We start from the raw sequence: 17,937 nt of genomic DNA on the forward strand, positions 1-17,937 counted from the left end.
ACCACTTGTTAGCTTGTGGCTCTTTGAGCGTCTTGACTGGGTGGGGACATCACAGATATGCGACGGACTAGTGAAAAAGGTTTTTTTTTTTTTTTTCATCTCTCGGAGAGTGGGTTGAAGAGAACTCTCTGGCTTTTCTATAACTGCATGTTATCCAGCTCCGTTTTGTCTGTGCCGCCCATTCAGTGGGGTTAAATCCATGGGTGTCACAACTTTAGAGGGCACATAATAATGTGATACTGGACAGTGGTGTGTGATTGTCTTTAAGTCTTGTAACCAAAGCTATGGGCCCTCCCTGCCTGCAGTGTCCTGGACATAGAAGGATCTTATCTCCGCCTTTAGACAAAGGACGATTCAACCGCCCTGGTGTCTGATAACAACAGGCTAAAGACTCAGCAGAAGGGAGAAGCTACCAAATGTGATTTCCTTCACTGAAAACAAAATAGATGTTGTGAGCATCCATTTCTTTTTTGCTTTGTTCATAGTAGTAGTAGTAGTAGTAACCTACTGTCATAGATTAGAATTTCATTTTCGAGTAAGTACTTTTTCAACATTTCCAGCGCATTTTAACAATACCTGGATAATTAACCTTGATAAGAGCTGCGGTTTTGAAAATACTCATGTTCGTGTGGGCAGGGCCTTAGTAGCTGGTTAAATGTTTAAATGTTGACTAGAAGAGTAAGCTGGAGGGTATTCATGAAAGTGAGGTTAATTTACCATCACACATACCCTGAACTCCCGGATGATTAACCCAAATTTAGCTTATTCAAGGTATGTCGTTTCCAAAAGCGTTCCGGGAGTTAATTGTGTGTAAATAGTGGTTGTGCAGACTTTTTTTTACTGATTATTGATATTTTTAAATCTGATGGTTTACTTTATTGTATATAAAAAAATTAAAAATGGTTTAAATGTTATCAATGGTGTATGCTTAATTTCATAATAAGTATGTGATAAATCACAAAAGAGGTGCAATTAATTTTTTTTATTATATTCATATTGTAAATGGTAGTTTTGAAATATTGTGTAGCAGTGTCTGAGTACACTAAATTTCACTCACTCATATAGTTAACTGTCATATTCTCTGTAGCATATAGTGAAAGAGGGACCAAGACGGACATTCTGTATACATGTAATGAATAAAGTGCGCATAAAATGTCTCCACACATATATGTGTGCAGTTTGAACTTGAAGTCTTTGTCACTCCACTGTGTTTGCTTCTCTGCTGGGCAGCTCAATGAGTATGGGCAGATCATCCGTGCTGTTTGGCAAGAGTTGGCATTTCCGAGTCGTGGGTGAGAGTATGTGTGTGAAAGAGACAGAGGGAGCAAAGCTGAATGTGTGTGGGAGTGTCAATCCAGGGCCAGTCGCTGCTTTGCAAACTGGACCTTTTTCCGTGGTTCAGCGAGGTCAGTGGGTTCATCACTCGCCCTTGAACTGCAGCAAATGCGCAGAGCTTTACGGCCACCTTTAATGCCGAGCAGATCAATGGGAGAGTGAGGCCCAGAGACAGCCTGTCTGTGAGAGAAAAAAACGTAATCAGGAAATGAAACCATACTTCACAAGCTTCCCTGAGAGAAGAATGAATGGCCTGATTTTTTTTTTTTGCATACAAGATATTCTTTGGTTAAATGAAGCAGGCGTGTATTGGAAATGAAACTAAACATTTAAGTCAATTGGATAAAGAGAAACATTTAATGTGGGGTGAGTGGTAGATGGTCTCTCTGCAGAACAGTTTGAGCATGATCAAACGCTTCGGTCCGGCATACAGGCAGCGGATTTATCTGTACTCAATTAAAGGCTGGAGTTGAGCTGAGTGAATGAATGCTGAAGCAGTAGCAGGCCTGTAATACCTCTGAGGCAAAGAGCACATGACTAACTCTCTCTCTCTCTCTCGCTCGCTCGCTCTTTTTTTTTTTTTTTTTTTTTTTTTTTTTTGCATGGCTGTGCCAGTGAAAATGGAAAAAATTAACTGTTTAAATGTTATTCAGATACCCCCCCATCTGTTTTACATTTTCCGGGATGATGGCTGTTTAATGAATTTGATAAGCATTATGGATTGTATATTATAACTAGAGAATTCACGTGCACAGCAGCAACACAAGGCACAGCAATCTTTACAGAATACACACACACATATAGGCACAAGATATAGGAATGGTCATATGATATGACCTTTTTGATGATAATGTCTTAGCAATTGATGGTCATGAATATTAATCAAAAATCAAATAGGAAATAAATAAAACGAGAATGTCAGCTGCTCTTTATTAAGCTGCTAAATTATTTCTTTGCTAACTGAATTTAGTTGTATTTAATTTTTTTATTTGAATAATTGAAGCAATACTTTATGAATAATAATTATTATTATTAATAATGTATATAATTTAAAAATATATTTTAATGAATTTGATTTATAACATTTATAAATTCATATTGACTTTTTATGTAAGAAATTGTGTTCAATAGCATATATTGTTTTTTTTGCTTTGGTATCAAGACTCATTAAGTTCCACTGGTTTTAGTATTGATGATGTCATTTTACCTTATCGTCCTGACAACGAATTATAATGAACTGAAATGTTATACTGTGACCAACGTTAAACTTAAGTCTTATTGCATAGTTTGATTCATGCCTCAAACATGCCTTTCTTTCTTCCTCTCTGCAGATCTTGCCACGCCCTGTTCAGTTTCTGAAACAGAACAGATTCTGGGAAGCCCACTGGCTGACCTGCAGCAGTTCTTCACTGGCAAGCTTTATGTCCTTGTGTACCAGCTAAAGCTGCCAGCTGAAGAACTGTTGTGGTTGGCTCTTTCCTGGCATGTCAGCACAGAGATGCAGATGCAGAGGTAACGGCGTCACGGTTCAGGCCTTGAGTCATTCCAGACAGTCGATGAGGCCGTCTCAACCAATCTTGCATCGGACCGATCCCATTTTTGTCCCTCCAGCAAGCCTGCTCACGTGAGCTGCCTGAGCTTGGCTATTCGTACTTCTCGGGTACTTCTCATAAACAAAATCTACCGTACGGGGTCCATGCTGACTCAACCACATTCCTGGCTTGAGGTCCCCTTGCCCTTATTTGGGTGTGGAGCAGACAGGGAGTGGCGTACTGTACTCTCAGCAGAGCTGACAGGGGTGGCCATCTTGCTCTTCTGCTGCAGCAAATGGTAGTGTGTAGTAGATGCAAACATTGAGTACTACTGAAAGACAAGTTTTAGTGTTCTTGTAGATGTTTTCATGTATTCTGGAGATGTGCCCAGGCTTTGACGTTTGTGTGTTGAAAGGCGCAGAGATCCTCCAGGGAATGACTGCAGAGTGTATGCAACTTCCTCTTTTCTTTCTGAGGTCATTCTATGGCGTACAGTAAATATCATTTTGTGTGTGTGTTTATGTGCTTGTGGACACGATGTACGAATCTGACCTTGTTCACGAGCACAGCTCGACGTATACACCCTTGTCACGTCAACTAACCTTACGCAAGCCATAAACTCCTCAAGGCCAACTTCTTCAGTACAGAAAACAGGATATGAAAATTCATCCCTCTAAATCCTCCCAGCCAGATGAAAACTGAGAATATTCTCGGCATTTAGCAGAACCAGATGCCACACGCCGGAAATATGCTCTGTTTTTCTCCCTCCAAATGTTTACAAGAACATGCCATTCTCTCATCAGGCTCTTCAACGTCACATTGCTTTGCACATGTTAACCGTACCTATAGTTCTGACCTCCCCCCCAGGGCTTCTCCAGGTCATGTACGAAGATCGCCTACGTGATCCGCTCTAGTCTAATGTCAATCTCCCCGCAAGTGCATTAAAAGATTGTTGAGGGTCGTTGTCTCATCTGCTCTTAAAGAAAAGGCACACACATAAGAAGCTCGGCCAGTCTGTGTTTCAGGTGCGCTTAGGCCATAGATAGTATGCTACTGTCAGAACCTCCCGCACTAACCCTCTTTAGAGTCAGACGGTGAAGTTATCAGCTACATTTAGACGAGATTACTATGAAGGTCCAAGTGAACAGGCTTTCAATATGAACAAAATGTGATTTCAGTGATGTGCTGCTCAAGTAAAGAAATAAAAAGGCTTTTGGGAAAACATGCCTTGTTTATATTCACTTACAAAAAATGTTATTTATGCTTTATTGCCGTTGTAAATTCTCATGAACATGATTTATATATCCTAGCCTTTCTTGAGTCATATTTTTGAAAAGCTTGCAAGGCCAAGATTCAATTTAGTGTGATAGGTTAGGGGTAATCTTCTTATGTTGGAGCCGTTTTAAAGCTAGGCTGATGACCTTGTCTTCAAAAAGGTCACTTTCGAGCCTCTGTCCCACCACTTAAAACAGTGGTACTAATTGATTTAAGTGCTAATTGTGAAACAAAGCACTCTTAAATCTGAATCTAATTATAATATTTACTATTTACCATTGAATAGTGCATCTCAAAGCATTCTTTAGAGAAACAAGCCTTTGTAACATCTGTTGCATGCTACGATTCCCAATAGACTTGTAAGTAGATGCACTGTTTTTATTTTTTGTTCTGTTTTTATTTATTTGGTTGTTGGCTCTCATATGAGGGACAAGTACAAATATTTTTTGTAGACTGCTTATGTTGAACTGGAACATTCTTTGAATGTGAGACGGGTCACAGAGCCCTTTTTGTTGAATTCGTTTGAGCTTGAAAGGGCCCCACAAGTGCAAAATAATCTCAAATGGCAAAGGTCAGATACCTCACAGTTACTCTGCACCAAGGTGAAGGGTGCTCAAGTCAACCGTCAGGAACTGTCAAAGTACTTTCGACTTCAGATAATGGTCAAACCGAGGGTCATGGAGTACCCTTGCGTATAATGATCCCAAATGTGAGCGTATGACCGGTTTCTGGATTATTGAATGATTATATAATGTCTGTTTGCACAATTTTTCTTAAATGCATCCCTTTTTAAAATGATATAGTCATAAATTGAATGACGTTCTTATCAAAAAGTTAAAATATGATTTATATAAATGCATATTAGTTTTCTTTATGCTTTTGTAATGTTGAATTAATTTAATTACTGGTATATGAGGAGCAAAATGTTTGCACACATGCTCTTCAGTTTACGTATGCATAAGAACATTTTCATACCGGTTTCTGTCTTTGTAAATCTTGATTTGTTCCTCACTTTTAACACAGGATCAAATCTGATCGTCCTTGTGTTTTACAAATTAAGTCCTGGAGTTATTATTATTCTTTTTTTTTGTGGTGTATTTCTTTTTGTGAAGGGTAAGCAGTTGCATCTGGAACAACTTGACTTTTAATTCAATTGAAATTGGAAAGGACATAGGAATTTGAAGAGTCATTGGTACACCATGTTCCACACATGCCATGTCCCACACTCATTCACACCAAATCTGTTCACAAAACAGAAGCCCATTTGGGTGGACTGATGAAACATTTATGTCCACATGGACTGCTTGGACAAAGAGCAAGAGAACTGATCCAGACTTGGCGCAAGGAGTTCTACAACTAGTCTAAATTCCCCCCTGTCCGCAGGGTTAAAGCTGCTTAACCAGATTACCTTGAGTCCAGGCAAGCAGGAGATCATTCACCTGACGAAACATCCATGTCGCAACACTGTTCCAGCATCCCGCAATCCTGCCTGGCCTTTGCCCTTAAGCTTGTGGCACGCCGGTGCCTTTTTCCCATTACCGGGTCAATGTACCGCAGTCTGCCTGTTGCACAGCGGGTGTCATGTAACCTGTCTGACTGGCAAGCGGCACAATGTGTAATCCAGTACTGTACAATGGCCTCAAGAGACTGAGGGTGATTCATGGTGACTGTTCGGTCTTATAGCCAGGAAGAAAGCCATTGCTTAGTAAAATAGTCACCTGGAATGTAAGGCTGTCACTCTCATTTACAGCACGTACACTACAGGTCTCCATATTTATATGTCTGCATCCCACCTGAACTTTGCTGCTCGTGTCATTGACACTCACTGCAGGAATGGCCTATGGCCCAGATTTCCAGCGTCTAAATGTTCCTCCAGTGCTGACGCACATGACCCGTCCTTTTATGTCTTGACAGTGTGCTTTAAAGGGAGAGTTCACCGAAAATTAAAATCATTTACTCAGCTTATGTAGTTTCAAACCTCTTTGATATTTTTTTTCTCCATGGAGCACAAAAGATAATATATCGTAGCATGAATTTTCTAGTTGGAAAAACAAAACAAAACCTAAATCACCATAAAAGTGATTCATACAAAATATACACTATATCCCAAGTCTTCTAAAGACACATGAATCGCAATGAAACAGAAGTAATGAAAGATTTCTTTCTTGTTTTGAGATTCTAATATTTCTAATATTCAAAGTAGACAATACAAGGTATATGTACATCTCAAAACAATAAAAAATAACTTCTGTTAACTTCTGTTTCATTGCGACTTAAGAATCCATCAGCTATTCCTAAGTAACCCTATAACTCACTAGCATGGGTATTTATATATCATGCGAGTTAAATAATATGTTCAATACTGTAATGTTTTGCAAATGTGTGATTTAATGCACGTTTATAGGTTATGTGATCATAGTTTAACACAACCTTGACGTACTTGCCCTCAAACGTTGCCTTACAAAAGGGACATTTGGGGGCTTCAATTCCTGGTCAAAAACAAGCATGTCCATGTTCAGGCCCTGTGATCACAGCCGCTCCATGCACAGTCTGGTGGATTCATTAGATGCTGCTGGAAAATCCCATATGCAGGGTGTCTGAAGGCTGGATGACTCAGAGCATATGTACACCCACCAATGTATGAGTAAGTAACTTGCCTCCTGGTTAAATGAAGCAGTGTGATGCATATAGCAGCACGTAGCCAGCCGATCCAGAAATAGCCATGGGAGAGACCCGGTTTGGAAAATACTAGAATGAATAGGTGAAAAATGTATTAAAGGAGTACATTTCTGAGCAGGAAGGAGAAGACATGCAGTTGAAATTCATTTTGAAACATTAATCTGTCATCTTTGTACCTTCATGCTTAATCCTAGCAGTGACGTCGTCACAGACCTGTCCACCAGACGATCCCCTTCTCTGTTTAAAGGCTGATTATGTAATTCCATGGAAAGTCTGACCAGGGGAACTACACGAGCCAGACAATCTCATTAAAGGGACATGATTCCTCTATACGTCTCCCTCAACGCTCCCATCCTCACAGTTGAGCTTGGAGCCACGTGCCTTTTTTATATCAGTATTACTTTCTATTGGTACATTTCTAATATGTAATTCTTTGAATTTTAATAACACTGTACATACAGCAACCTTTAATTCTCTGACCTCAAATGATTTGCTGTGGTACCGTCTGGTCTGTCAGGCCCTCTCTAGTCTTATGGTCTGAGAGAGAGATGGACTCTGCCAGGTGACAAAACATTGGATTGTTTTGGGGCGAACAGGACAACGCGACAATGTCGATCCTCTTTTTAGACTTAAGTCTATCCCACCAATTATGTGTTTAGATTTTGTTTAGCTTCAGGAGGGCACCTAAGTTCAAATCATTTTATGTAACTATATAAACAAAATATTAAAATTAGAAATGTACACCAATCAACAACATTAGGAAGACGTTCATAATATATATATATATATATATATATATATATATATATATATATATATATATATATATATATATATATATATATAATGTTAAATATTCTATGTAATTTTGTAAAATTAGTATTTAGTCATTTTAAATATACAAATAAATAACAAAAAATTACAGTGATCACAATGGGTGATTACATAATTTTCACTTTAAAGCAAATAATCTGATGCATTTTTTTAGGGGGTGTATTTAAAATACACTAAGATATGTACAATACTCTTTGAAGTAGCTTGTGGGACAGTGTATATTCCACCACGTCATTACGTACAGATAATACAAAGCTGCTCTGCAGTGCAGTTTAAAGAATGAACATAGTTCCTTATTCCCTGTAAACAGTATGTGTGTCCATGTGAACAGGGTGACATGACAAGCAAAGCAGCATGGTACGGGGCCTAGCGCTATTGTTTGACAAAAAGGAACCATGGCGTTTCCCACACTGGCTCATTGTTGCTCTCAGCTGATCTCTCAACGGGCTGAGGCCTGTCAAACCCTGCATTTAGGTAATATATTTAGGTAATAGAGAATACTATAGTACTGAATCGTACGGCTGGGACCTGGTTGCAGGCTTGCTGTCGTACACTGATGATAAGCAAATTACGTGATATTGTAACTACTGATAAATAGTTCCAAACAGCAGAATTATATCAGCAGCAGTACTGGCGGTTTCTGTTGCTTAATTAATCAGTGTTTGTGAACGAATCGGTTGATTCAATGACTCATTAATTAAACCAATTCATTTTTGCGCTAAATTTTCAGTTTTTCCGAATGACAAGCGACTCATTAAGAGTCACTTTTTGTATTCCTACATGAATCAGTGCTACATTCATCTTTATCTCCGAATAGGTACTTCCATTATAGCAGCTATATCACCCTTTAACCCAAGACTGGTCAGTACCTAGATGGGAGACCAACTGGGAAAACTAGGTTAGTAGAGGTGTTAGTGGGGCCAACAGGGGGTGCTAAACCTGTGGTCTGTGTGGGTCCTAACACCCCAGTATAGTGATGGGGACACTGTACTGTCAAAGAGCACCGTCCTTCCGATGAGAGGTTAAACCGTGGTCCTGATTCTCTGTGGTCATTAAACAATCCCAGGATGGGATCCGCTGGTGTGTTGTGGGCATTCTGGCGCAATATGGCTGCCGTCGCATCAGCTGTGTGTGTGTGTGTGTGTGTGTGTGTGTGTGTGTGCGTGCGTGTGTGTGTGCGCGCCATGTGGATTTAGTTAACACTTTATTTTGACAGTTTACTTTAGACATTCTACCATTATAAGTAACTTTGCAACTACATGTCAACTTGCTAATTAGTATTGGTAGACTGTCCGCTTAATATCTAACACTTTATTTTAATGCTCTCCAACAGACATTCTACTTACGCAAACCCTAACGGACTACTAATACTCTAAGAGTTAGTTGACATGTAGTTGGCAAGTTATTTATTGTTAGTAGAATGTCTAAAGTGCACCATCAAAATAAAGTGTAACCTGAATTTAATCCGAAAGTACTACATTTGCCATCTTGTCATTGTTATTTGACCTACGAACATCAGTTTCCTTGCTTCACTGCCAGTTACAAATCCTCTCCCATGGCCTCATGGGACAGTAAAGTGTCCATTAGATGAGCACATCATCTAACAGAAAGTAGTGTCACCTGGGAACTTTTCCTCTACTGTTTTAAGAATACTGTGATTTCTGACATACCACTCTTTTAGGTTTTTACCTACTGTAAAATAGAGAAGTGTGTGAGTTGCAGCCAACCACTTCCTGAAAGAATCTGTGTTTTTGAACAAATTGGTTGAACAAAAGAATTATTCATAAAGCCTGTTAATTGTCACAACTCACTGCTGTAACTACCTAACCTGCAGAAAGAATCAATTAAAAACCCCACCACTAATGCAAGGCAATCTGTCTGGAACGCTCAAACAGACACAGCTTGGCCAATCAAATCTGAGGTTGAGGTTGTATAATGTGCTATTCATTGCAAATACCATCATGCATCCAAGCTTTAGAGCAAACAATTGCATATTTAAATAAATTGTTCCAAACACGTGTTAGACTTCTCTCATAACTTCAGAATAAATTACAACAAAGCATTTTTATTCATTTTCTAAACTCTGGCATTCCCACACGGACGCTCCCTCAAACTCTCTCACGCTCTTTCTCTTTCTTGTGGCTAATTGACCCATTTTCCAGGGTTGAAGATTGCGTTTGATTCAGGGAAGTTCAGTGAGTGCGTTCGGGTGGGACTGGGGTCTAAGATGTTGGCACAGCTCTCTGAAGCCCTCACCTGAGCCTTTTCTAGCATCCACACCCTGATGCCCTTGTGATCTGTGTATTTATGTTTATTTATAACCTTTCCTGTGATGTGAACCATGACAAGCATACATGCCCTTGTTCACCTGTGGAAGCCACAGGGACACAGGAATGTAAAGTATGAGGCACTACTCTTTTGAGAAACGCCACTGATTCTAGTCCTGACCTCAGATTATTCTTAAGAACAAGGATTTCTGCCACTCCTCCAAAGTTAAAAAACAAAGGGTTTCATTTTTATATTACATCATCATTAAACTGCGTTTTCCACCTATTTGTTTTTCATTCAGGGGATCTAAAGGTGGAAATCATTTGCGATGACTCCAGAATCACATGAGCCACATTCCTCAGCTACATTGCTACATAAACACAGAAAATGTTGTGTTATTCCACAACTTCCCCGCTGCCTGCATTCTTGCGAGCGGACTGTTTAGTGGACCTTTTGCTCTGGCTCTCTGCATGGTGGAATGTGATAATGCATCCCAGCTTTGGCTTAGCCCTGCGGCTGGCCGCCTCGGTCTCTGGCTTCCCAACACGTGTCTGGCTCTGACTCTACTCCGCTCTGGCCCCCCCGGAGACCTGCGGGACCTAAGAACACCACACACTGCGCACTCCCTCGAGAGAGCTCCTCTCCAGCATCACACTAGCAGCACGTTCAGCGACATCTGCGTGGCTGAACATTTCTCTCATGTGACCAGATGTCAAAGGGCTGGACGAGCATGTGTGGGTTAGGTGGGGTTTATGATGGAATGTCTGTGAGGTTACAGAGTGTTCAGGTTGTAGGCTGGAGTGGACACATTAAATGAGATTTATATGAAGAGGATTTGCTGGCGTGCTCTCTTAAATCCAACATCTTAAGAGGGCTTTGAAGATGCTACTGTAGGACTCAACTGAAGCACACTTGCATTACACAAGAACAGTATCATAGAGTAAGAATGGCTTTGGTTTTGGTTTCAAAGAAAATAAAAGCAAGAAAACAATATGAAATGCAACTCTATCTGTCAGTATTAGGTGTTTTACATTAATAGTGTAATTATACTACTTCTTTATCTAGATGTATATTTCCAATACAACATAAAGCACACTGTATCTTATCCGAATCACCAAAACGTCACACTTGTGCTGTGTTCCAGGCATCAATATTTTTAAATCATCTAATATTTTACCAAAGGCTTAAGGCTTCCAAGGCGGGTAAACCGACACCAAAATATATGTTACCAAAAGCAAGTTTCAGTAACATATTTCAAATCAAAACAAATTTCACAACAAGTCCAAGGTATAATTCACTTCTGCTGTCTTGCAGACAGTCTTTGTGGCGTAATTTTTGTCATAAGCAGTCCTCTGATGGTCATACACACCGTCCACGTGAAGCCTGATGTCCACACAGACTTGTGAGTGGTCAATAGCCCATGTGCAAGTGTTTTGAGTTTCCAAAAACAAAGGTCCTGTATGTAGTTTTGTGTATTTTTGCAACTTGGGAGCCGATCCTGTCGTAATTACAATTGATAGCTGTAAACATGATTTTTTTTGACAAGCTAAATGATTTCAAAAACCATGCAGACTGATAAGGTTAGAGTTATATTGTCTATTTCAGGAAATTTGTCTTGGACTCAAAGCTGCAATAGTACACAGCATACAACACTAAGAGGAAAAACATTTAAAAAAAAATAATTCATAACAATTACACTTCATCTTATTATTTAACATATTAATAGATACTGGTATAAATATTTGTTTGCTTTTACATAGTGGAACTCTATAATGCTTCCTTGATGTCAGTATTTGATGCATTAAAAAAAAAGTATGCGCAACCAACCATTACAAAAAGAATAGCATTAGAATGACAGATACGTTTCGTTTTTTTGTGTATTTTGTGTACAGATTTATGTATTTTATTTCTGGAAAAAGTCCTCTGATGGCACAAATATATTCTTATTGTCTCATTGTAGAATTTTTTGGCCAAAGGCTAAAGACTACAGCCAGCAGAGAGAGCTATTTCTGCATGTTTTCAACCCGCGCATGGGGGTGGGATCTCAATCAACAGCACTCGGCTCATGTAAACGGAGCGGTGTGGAGCAAAGTGAGTGTTTCAACTTTTCAAATTAATTTCTATGTAAGTTAAAATTCCCAAGGCATGAACTGAAAATGCGCCAGACTGAACATGCGCTGTGAATGTATGAAGTGGTGGCGCTTACCTCAGCTCTAGTGATGAATGTAATCTGACTCCTACTACATTTGTACCGTGACTATTGTTCGGCTCACTCACACGTTATTGAACAGACACATTCTGTTTTTAATTTTAGTGTCTGTTCTCTAACTGAACTAAATGATTTTATGAAAATTAACGTGGTGGGCAAATTATCCAGTAGCGGTGGCATTGGGGGGGGGGGGGGGCTCATAGGGCAGCAAAGCAAGTGCATTCTGGGAGTTGTTGTCTTTCATCCCCATGAGACAAAAATACATTTTCTGTCTTTTCTCAGTCTAGAAGGCAAATTCAAAAATAATTTCACATCTCCACTACATTAATGACCCAATTTAAATACAAAGCCTAATGCTAAATCATTACCCTTTAACAGACATGCAGCGGGGAGCATGAGAAAGAGCAGAAGCCATTTGGCTTATTAGAAGTCAGTAACATCAAAATGATTTTGAAACGTATATTTTAAGGTAAAAAAAAAAAAAACGTACAATTTCTTTAAGCACAATTTTTTTTGTTTGTTTGGGTGCAAACACATGGCAAAGTATACTTCATTTTATAGCGTGCTGTTTGTCCAGTGTCTGTTCTATTTCTCTCCAGAAGTTATGAGCAAGACAATACGGACATTTGTTGTTGTTACCATCTTCAAAAATTTGTTGATGTTGCGATTTTCTGCGATTTGGTCTAATTCTCCACTGTATTTATGCGTAAGTTGGAGCACCTAAATCATTCATATGGAGGCGGAAATTAGCCCAATTCCTGTGTGCATTCCCCATAGTAAACATGTAAAAAGTACAACCTGATCTCACAGATTTCCGTGAAATCAACACGGACCCTTAACTCAAAAATCCGTGGTAGTTTCGCGGAATCGCCGAAAATTCTGTGATGGGTTCACGGAAGTGATGCCTATGTATGTCAATGACAGTCAGCATCCGTGGTCCACACACGGATTCCCTGTTCCAACACCTTATATTCGTCAGTTTGATTCAGTCAGCAAAATTTATTTACATTTATTTTTCTTTTCATTCAGACACGTTTTGAACACTTAACTCAATCCCTTCCCTAAACCTACCCATTTGTGTATTATAAAAAAAACAGGATATAACAGGCAGATACGACTGGAGTCCCAACACGGAATCCGTGTGTGGACCATGGAAGCTGACTGTCATTGACTTACATAGGCATCACTTCCGTGAACCCATCATGGAATTTTCGGCGATTCCGTGAAACTACCACGGATTTTTGAGTAAAGGGTCCGTGTTGATTTCACGGAATTCTGTGAGAACAGGTAAAAGTATGGCTACACTTTAGGTTGTGCGTAAAGTGAATTGAACTAAAATAAAGTATACCCAGGTCTTTAAGTTAAAATCTTGTTTTTTTCAAAGACCTTGTTTTTTCAGGTTGGTTCAGCTAATGCTTGTTTAAGGATAAACGTTGAAGAGTAAGTCACTATCCACTGACAATCATCCCTTCCACGATGACACTGCGTTTAAAGCATTATAAGAGGTTTTATGTCTATGAAGTCAAATACCATGAGCTATGGGTTGTCCTTTGACCAGTTGGACTTTGGATGCATCATTTTGAATGAGATTTAGTACAATAACAGCTAATTTACAAGTCACGGTAAATGATAAACAGCTAGTTTTGCCCTCAGTGCAAAATTACACCTGTGCATAGATCATTACGGGTGTTTTGGCAGTACAGAGGAGGGTGACCTGTCTGTGTGTGAAGTAATGCCTTGCTTAGAGAGTATTATGACCAGACTCTTTAGTGATAATGCTTTGACCCATGGAGAGTCCATGTTGTCTGTCATAGATCTGTTGGAGACTGCAGGACTCTAAAGTGCGAAGAGGTTAAAGAGCATTTAAGGTTAAGAGCTGGACCATCTGATTCTACAGCCATCCCAGAATATCCCAGTCAGCTGGTCTCCCTGAGTGATGGAGCTTATAGAATAGCTTGTCCCACATGATGTTTGGAAGGTGGCTGTGTCAGCAGGCACTGTGTGTGAGCGTGCGCTCATGTGCCCTTTGTACTGCCTGCTATGCACGGTGGTATGTATCTAAAGGTCGAGGGGAGGTACATGAGGCTCCAGGGGGGAGATATCGGGCCACTCGTTGCCCTGGTTCCCAAAGGCCATCAGGACACTGTCAACTTTGAATTCTTTATTCTGACAGGATCTTACTGTATTAAATCAGCGAACTCAGAATAGTGTCATATCAAGTTTTTCTTAGGTTAAGTGAGATGCTCAAAGGTGCAATAGTCACAGATCAGGTTTGTCCAGAGGTGGACAAAGTACACAACTTCATTACTTGAGTAAAAGTAAAAGTACTACTGGTCAAATATTACTCCATTACAAGTGAAATTTGTGAAAACAGATTTTAACCTGAGCAAAAGTACAGAAGTATTTGTTTTCAAAAGTACTCAAGTATCAAAAGTAAATTTAATTTTATATGTCAACACATTATTTTATTATTGTTGTATAAATGCACACTATAGTTTAAGCCAGTCAGTGACACATCATGGTTTAAGCCAGTCAGTGACGCTCCATCCGACATGCTAGCATACAACTACCCTAAACTCATTTAAATACTTGTATAAAAGTTACAAAGCTCTTTACAATGTGGCTGTCACTTTAAGAACGAATGCATAGAACCAATACACTGATACACATCTGATATTCTCCAACTGTTTACCTTCACTTAAGACATAATCAACTTTGTTTATGTGATTACTCGACAAAATTAGTATTTTGACATCTGTCTTCTTCCATTTTGCCTTAAAGGGGGGGTGAAATGCTGTTTCGTGCATACTGAGCTTTTTACACTGTTAAAGACTTGGATTCCCATCCTAAACATAGACAAAGTTTCAAAAACTAATGTTGGGCGTTTGATGGAGTATCAAAAATATACTGTGTCAAAAATACTCCTTCCGGTTTCTCACAAGTTTCGGAGAGTTTTTTTCGAGTATGGGTCGGCTTGACGTTGACAGAGCGGAAGGTCCTTGTATGGGCCGTACAGGCTCTTCCAAAGAGCAGTGAGAGAGCAGTGACCAGAGCGAGAGAGAAAATGCACGCCCATAAACACTGCTCTCAGGTGCAGATCCACTCGTCCGTGCAACACTTCTGTGGCGCCGCGCTTCACTTTATTCCTATGGGTGACATCAAGCGACTTTAACACGGCCGCATAGCAATCCGGGAAGGCAGCACTGCATTTGAACCGATTTGAACACAGAAATGACGATAACCGTCACATCACGCTTCAGTCGCGTCGCAAAAGTGGATCTCCACGGTCACTGCTGTCACAGGACTTCACGAAATCAACAATTACCAAAGAAGTGTGTTTTTGACAGAGCGGTCCCAACGATAAAGGTTCATGGTCATGCGCGGTGAGTAAAACTGCTTCAAATGTCTGTTGTTGGCTATCGTCACGTAAGTAAACATCAGTAAATGATACGATCGTGTATAACGTTAGTTAATTTATCAATGGAGCAGGCAATCTATGGTGTGTGTTTAAATACATTTGTTTGACCACTATAGGTGTCAGTTTGTTTATTGTAAAACCACTCAAAATAAAACTAGGGGAGGTTCTCACAAAGCGTGATTCGTCATTCAAATGCGCTAATGGTTACTCCATTGTTGTTCTATGTATAACGTTACAATAGTCTGACGTGCAAAACCTTTTTGCTTGCTATACTGCTAATGTTTAGCTAATGTTTAATAATACAATATTCTATAAACCAAATCATGTCCTCATAAATTGCGAGTAAACACACACAAATGTTGACAGGGCACTAAATACAGTACATACCACAGAGACGGACGTCCTGATGTTGCTGCTCCTCCTGTTCAATTTATTTCAGCCTCCGGATCTGATTCTGGATCATATCTGTATTAGTTGAATCTGATGCCATGGTTTATTTAGGGTAGCGTTTTCTTCTCCATGCTTGAGGACGTCACCGCTTTGTGTGCGCTCATCATTCTTTAGCTCCGCCCACACGATATGCCTCCAGGCGCTCGTTTTTTTTCCGGAAAGACTCGGTACAGCCTATATTTCTTTTATAAATATAATACAACTAAAGACTTCTCGGAGATATGAAGGATGCAATACTACTCTATAGGTACTCAAGATTGACATGAGATTGACTGAAACTGAGTGTTTCACCCCCCCTTTAAACTGATCAGTGTTCAAAAAATGCTATGCAATTATTGAACTTCATGTTACTCTACAAGAGTGATTCCTCCTGATAAAATATCCAAATAGCTTTTAAGGAAGAAAAAAAAAATCATCCACTGACTTTATAAGCTGCAACAGAAACGACTTTCAACTTTGAGGACCTTGATGGCAATGTAGTGGAGTAAAAGTACTAATGTAATTTCTAATGTAGTGAAGTTATATGTTCCTAGAAAAATGAATACTCAACGTAAATTACAGATAGTCAAAAAGTGTACTTAAGTACAATACTCAAGTAAATGTACTTAGTTACTGTGGGTTTGTCATCCTCTGGGTTTGTCATCCCAATAGCTCTCCATTCACCTTTATTTGAGAATAAACTGGCAATCTTGTGTTTAAGGCTACCACCCCTTTACATGATCCATGACTTTTCCGGTTGTTCGGTACAGATAAAGATGAGAACAATTTCTAGCCAATGAAATGTTTATAGAAAAATAACTAGGAGAATGTGTAACCATTAAAGAAATATCCAGGACTTGTTTGAGTTTGTTACGGGTTGATTCTGAAACATTGTGGAACATTTATGAGGAACAGAGCAGTGTTTCGTTTGGGTCTACAGGTGTGTCTGTTTTGCAGGCCCAGGCAGCTCTAATCAACTCAGAACAAAGCAGAACAAACAGACACCCTCCTGCTGGAGCTTACAGGTACTACACATCTATTAATTTTGTCTAAAATTAGAATTGTTTCAGTTAATTTTAATTCTACTTGTCCACTTTTAAATTATGTATCCTGGATTCTGCATCCTGTTTTCAGGATGAAATTAATGTGCTAGGGTCCAGTAGATGTTCTGGTAAGAGGACATATGCTAGTGTGTGTGAGCACATCATACAGAGAGATCCCGGGCCCCTTTGATTCTTGACCTGTCGCGCCTGTCGTAAAGGAACAGTGATGGGAGGCTCAGTAAACCATAGGTGACTGAAGAGCTTGAAAGAAGAGCACAGGATGTGTGAAAAGGCCCCTGGAGGGGAATGGCGATTCAGATACCACTTCCTCTCCTAACGTAGGATGTTTCCTACACTTTTCATGTAATGTCAGGTCAGCACAATGTGACACATTATGACAAGGCTGGATGAGAATGACACATTCACACACACACACATGCAGTCACAGCAGCTGTCTGTTCCTGTGCTCTCCTCATCTCTTCATGAATACAGGATCAAAGCTTAATTCTGTGCCCAACAGCTAGTATCACATTACACGAGCGGATCACTGATATATTTTCAATATTCAGGTTTATATGGTACAGTTGCATCATTTCAGTCGTGCACATGTCGTTCTCCACGTGGCCGCACGACGCCGCATGCGTGGGTGAACTGACGCAGTCTTCATGACTCACTCTGACACCAAACCTCACTTACAGCATCATTAATGTCCTTCTGCGTCTGTGGCAGGTGAGCAATCACAGAGCTGCACAGATCATCAGACCCACTTGCAGCCTCTCGACGGCAGGAGTCATCAAACAGCCATGGAAATCTCCAGAAATCTACTGATCTTAGCAATAATTTACAGTTTTTCTCAGTCACTTTGGTGCATTTCTCACATCACTATTTACATTCGCACAACAGTTAGTTTTGTAT

At 39.8% G+C, this 17,937-nt stretch overlaps 1 protein-coding gene and 1 long non-coding RNA gene across 2 annotated transcripts in view; one reads left to right on the forward strand and one right to left on the reverse strand.

Annotated features, from left to right (window-relative positions):
- The window catches only part of aipl1 (aryl hydrocarbon receptor interacting protein-like 1), a 36,336-nt gene that overhangs the window by 8,432 nt on the left and 9,967 nt on the right, over nt 1–17,937 (forward strand). The window contains exons 3-4 of the mRNA XM_067450640.1: nt 11,884–12,014; nt 16,937–17,004. Of these exons, the coding sequence (XP_067306741.1) occupies nt 11,954–12,014; nt 16,937–17,004 (129 nt within the window). The 5' untranslated portion in view covers nt 11,884–11,953. The remainder of the gene's footprint in view (nt 1–11,883; nt 12,015–16,936; nt 17,005–17,937) is intronic.
- Nucleotides 1,118–7,054, reverse strand: LOC137084405 (uncharacterized). The gene is made up of 3 exons (XR_010906760.1): nt 6,998–7,054; nt 6,800–6,890; nt 1,118–1,515 (listed from the first exon to the last, which is right to left on the reverse strand). It is a non-coding gene; the product is annotated as an uncharacterized lncRNA (long non-coding RNA).

This window comes from Pseudorasbora parva, chromosome 8 (assembly GCF_024679245.1).
Source record: "Pseudorasbora parva isolate DD20220531a chromosome 8, ASM2467924v1, whole genome shotgun sequence".
Lineage (NCBI taxonomy): Eukaryota > Metazoa > Chordata > Actinopteri > Cypriniformes > Gobionidae > Pseudorasbora > Pseudorasbora parva.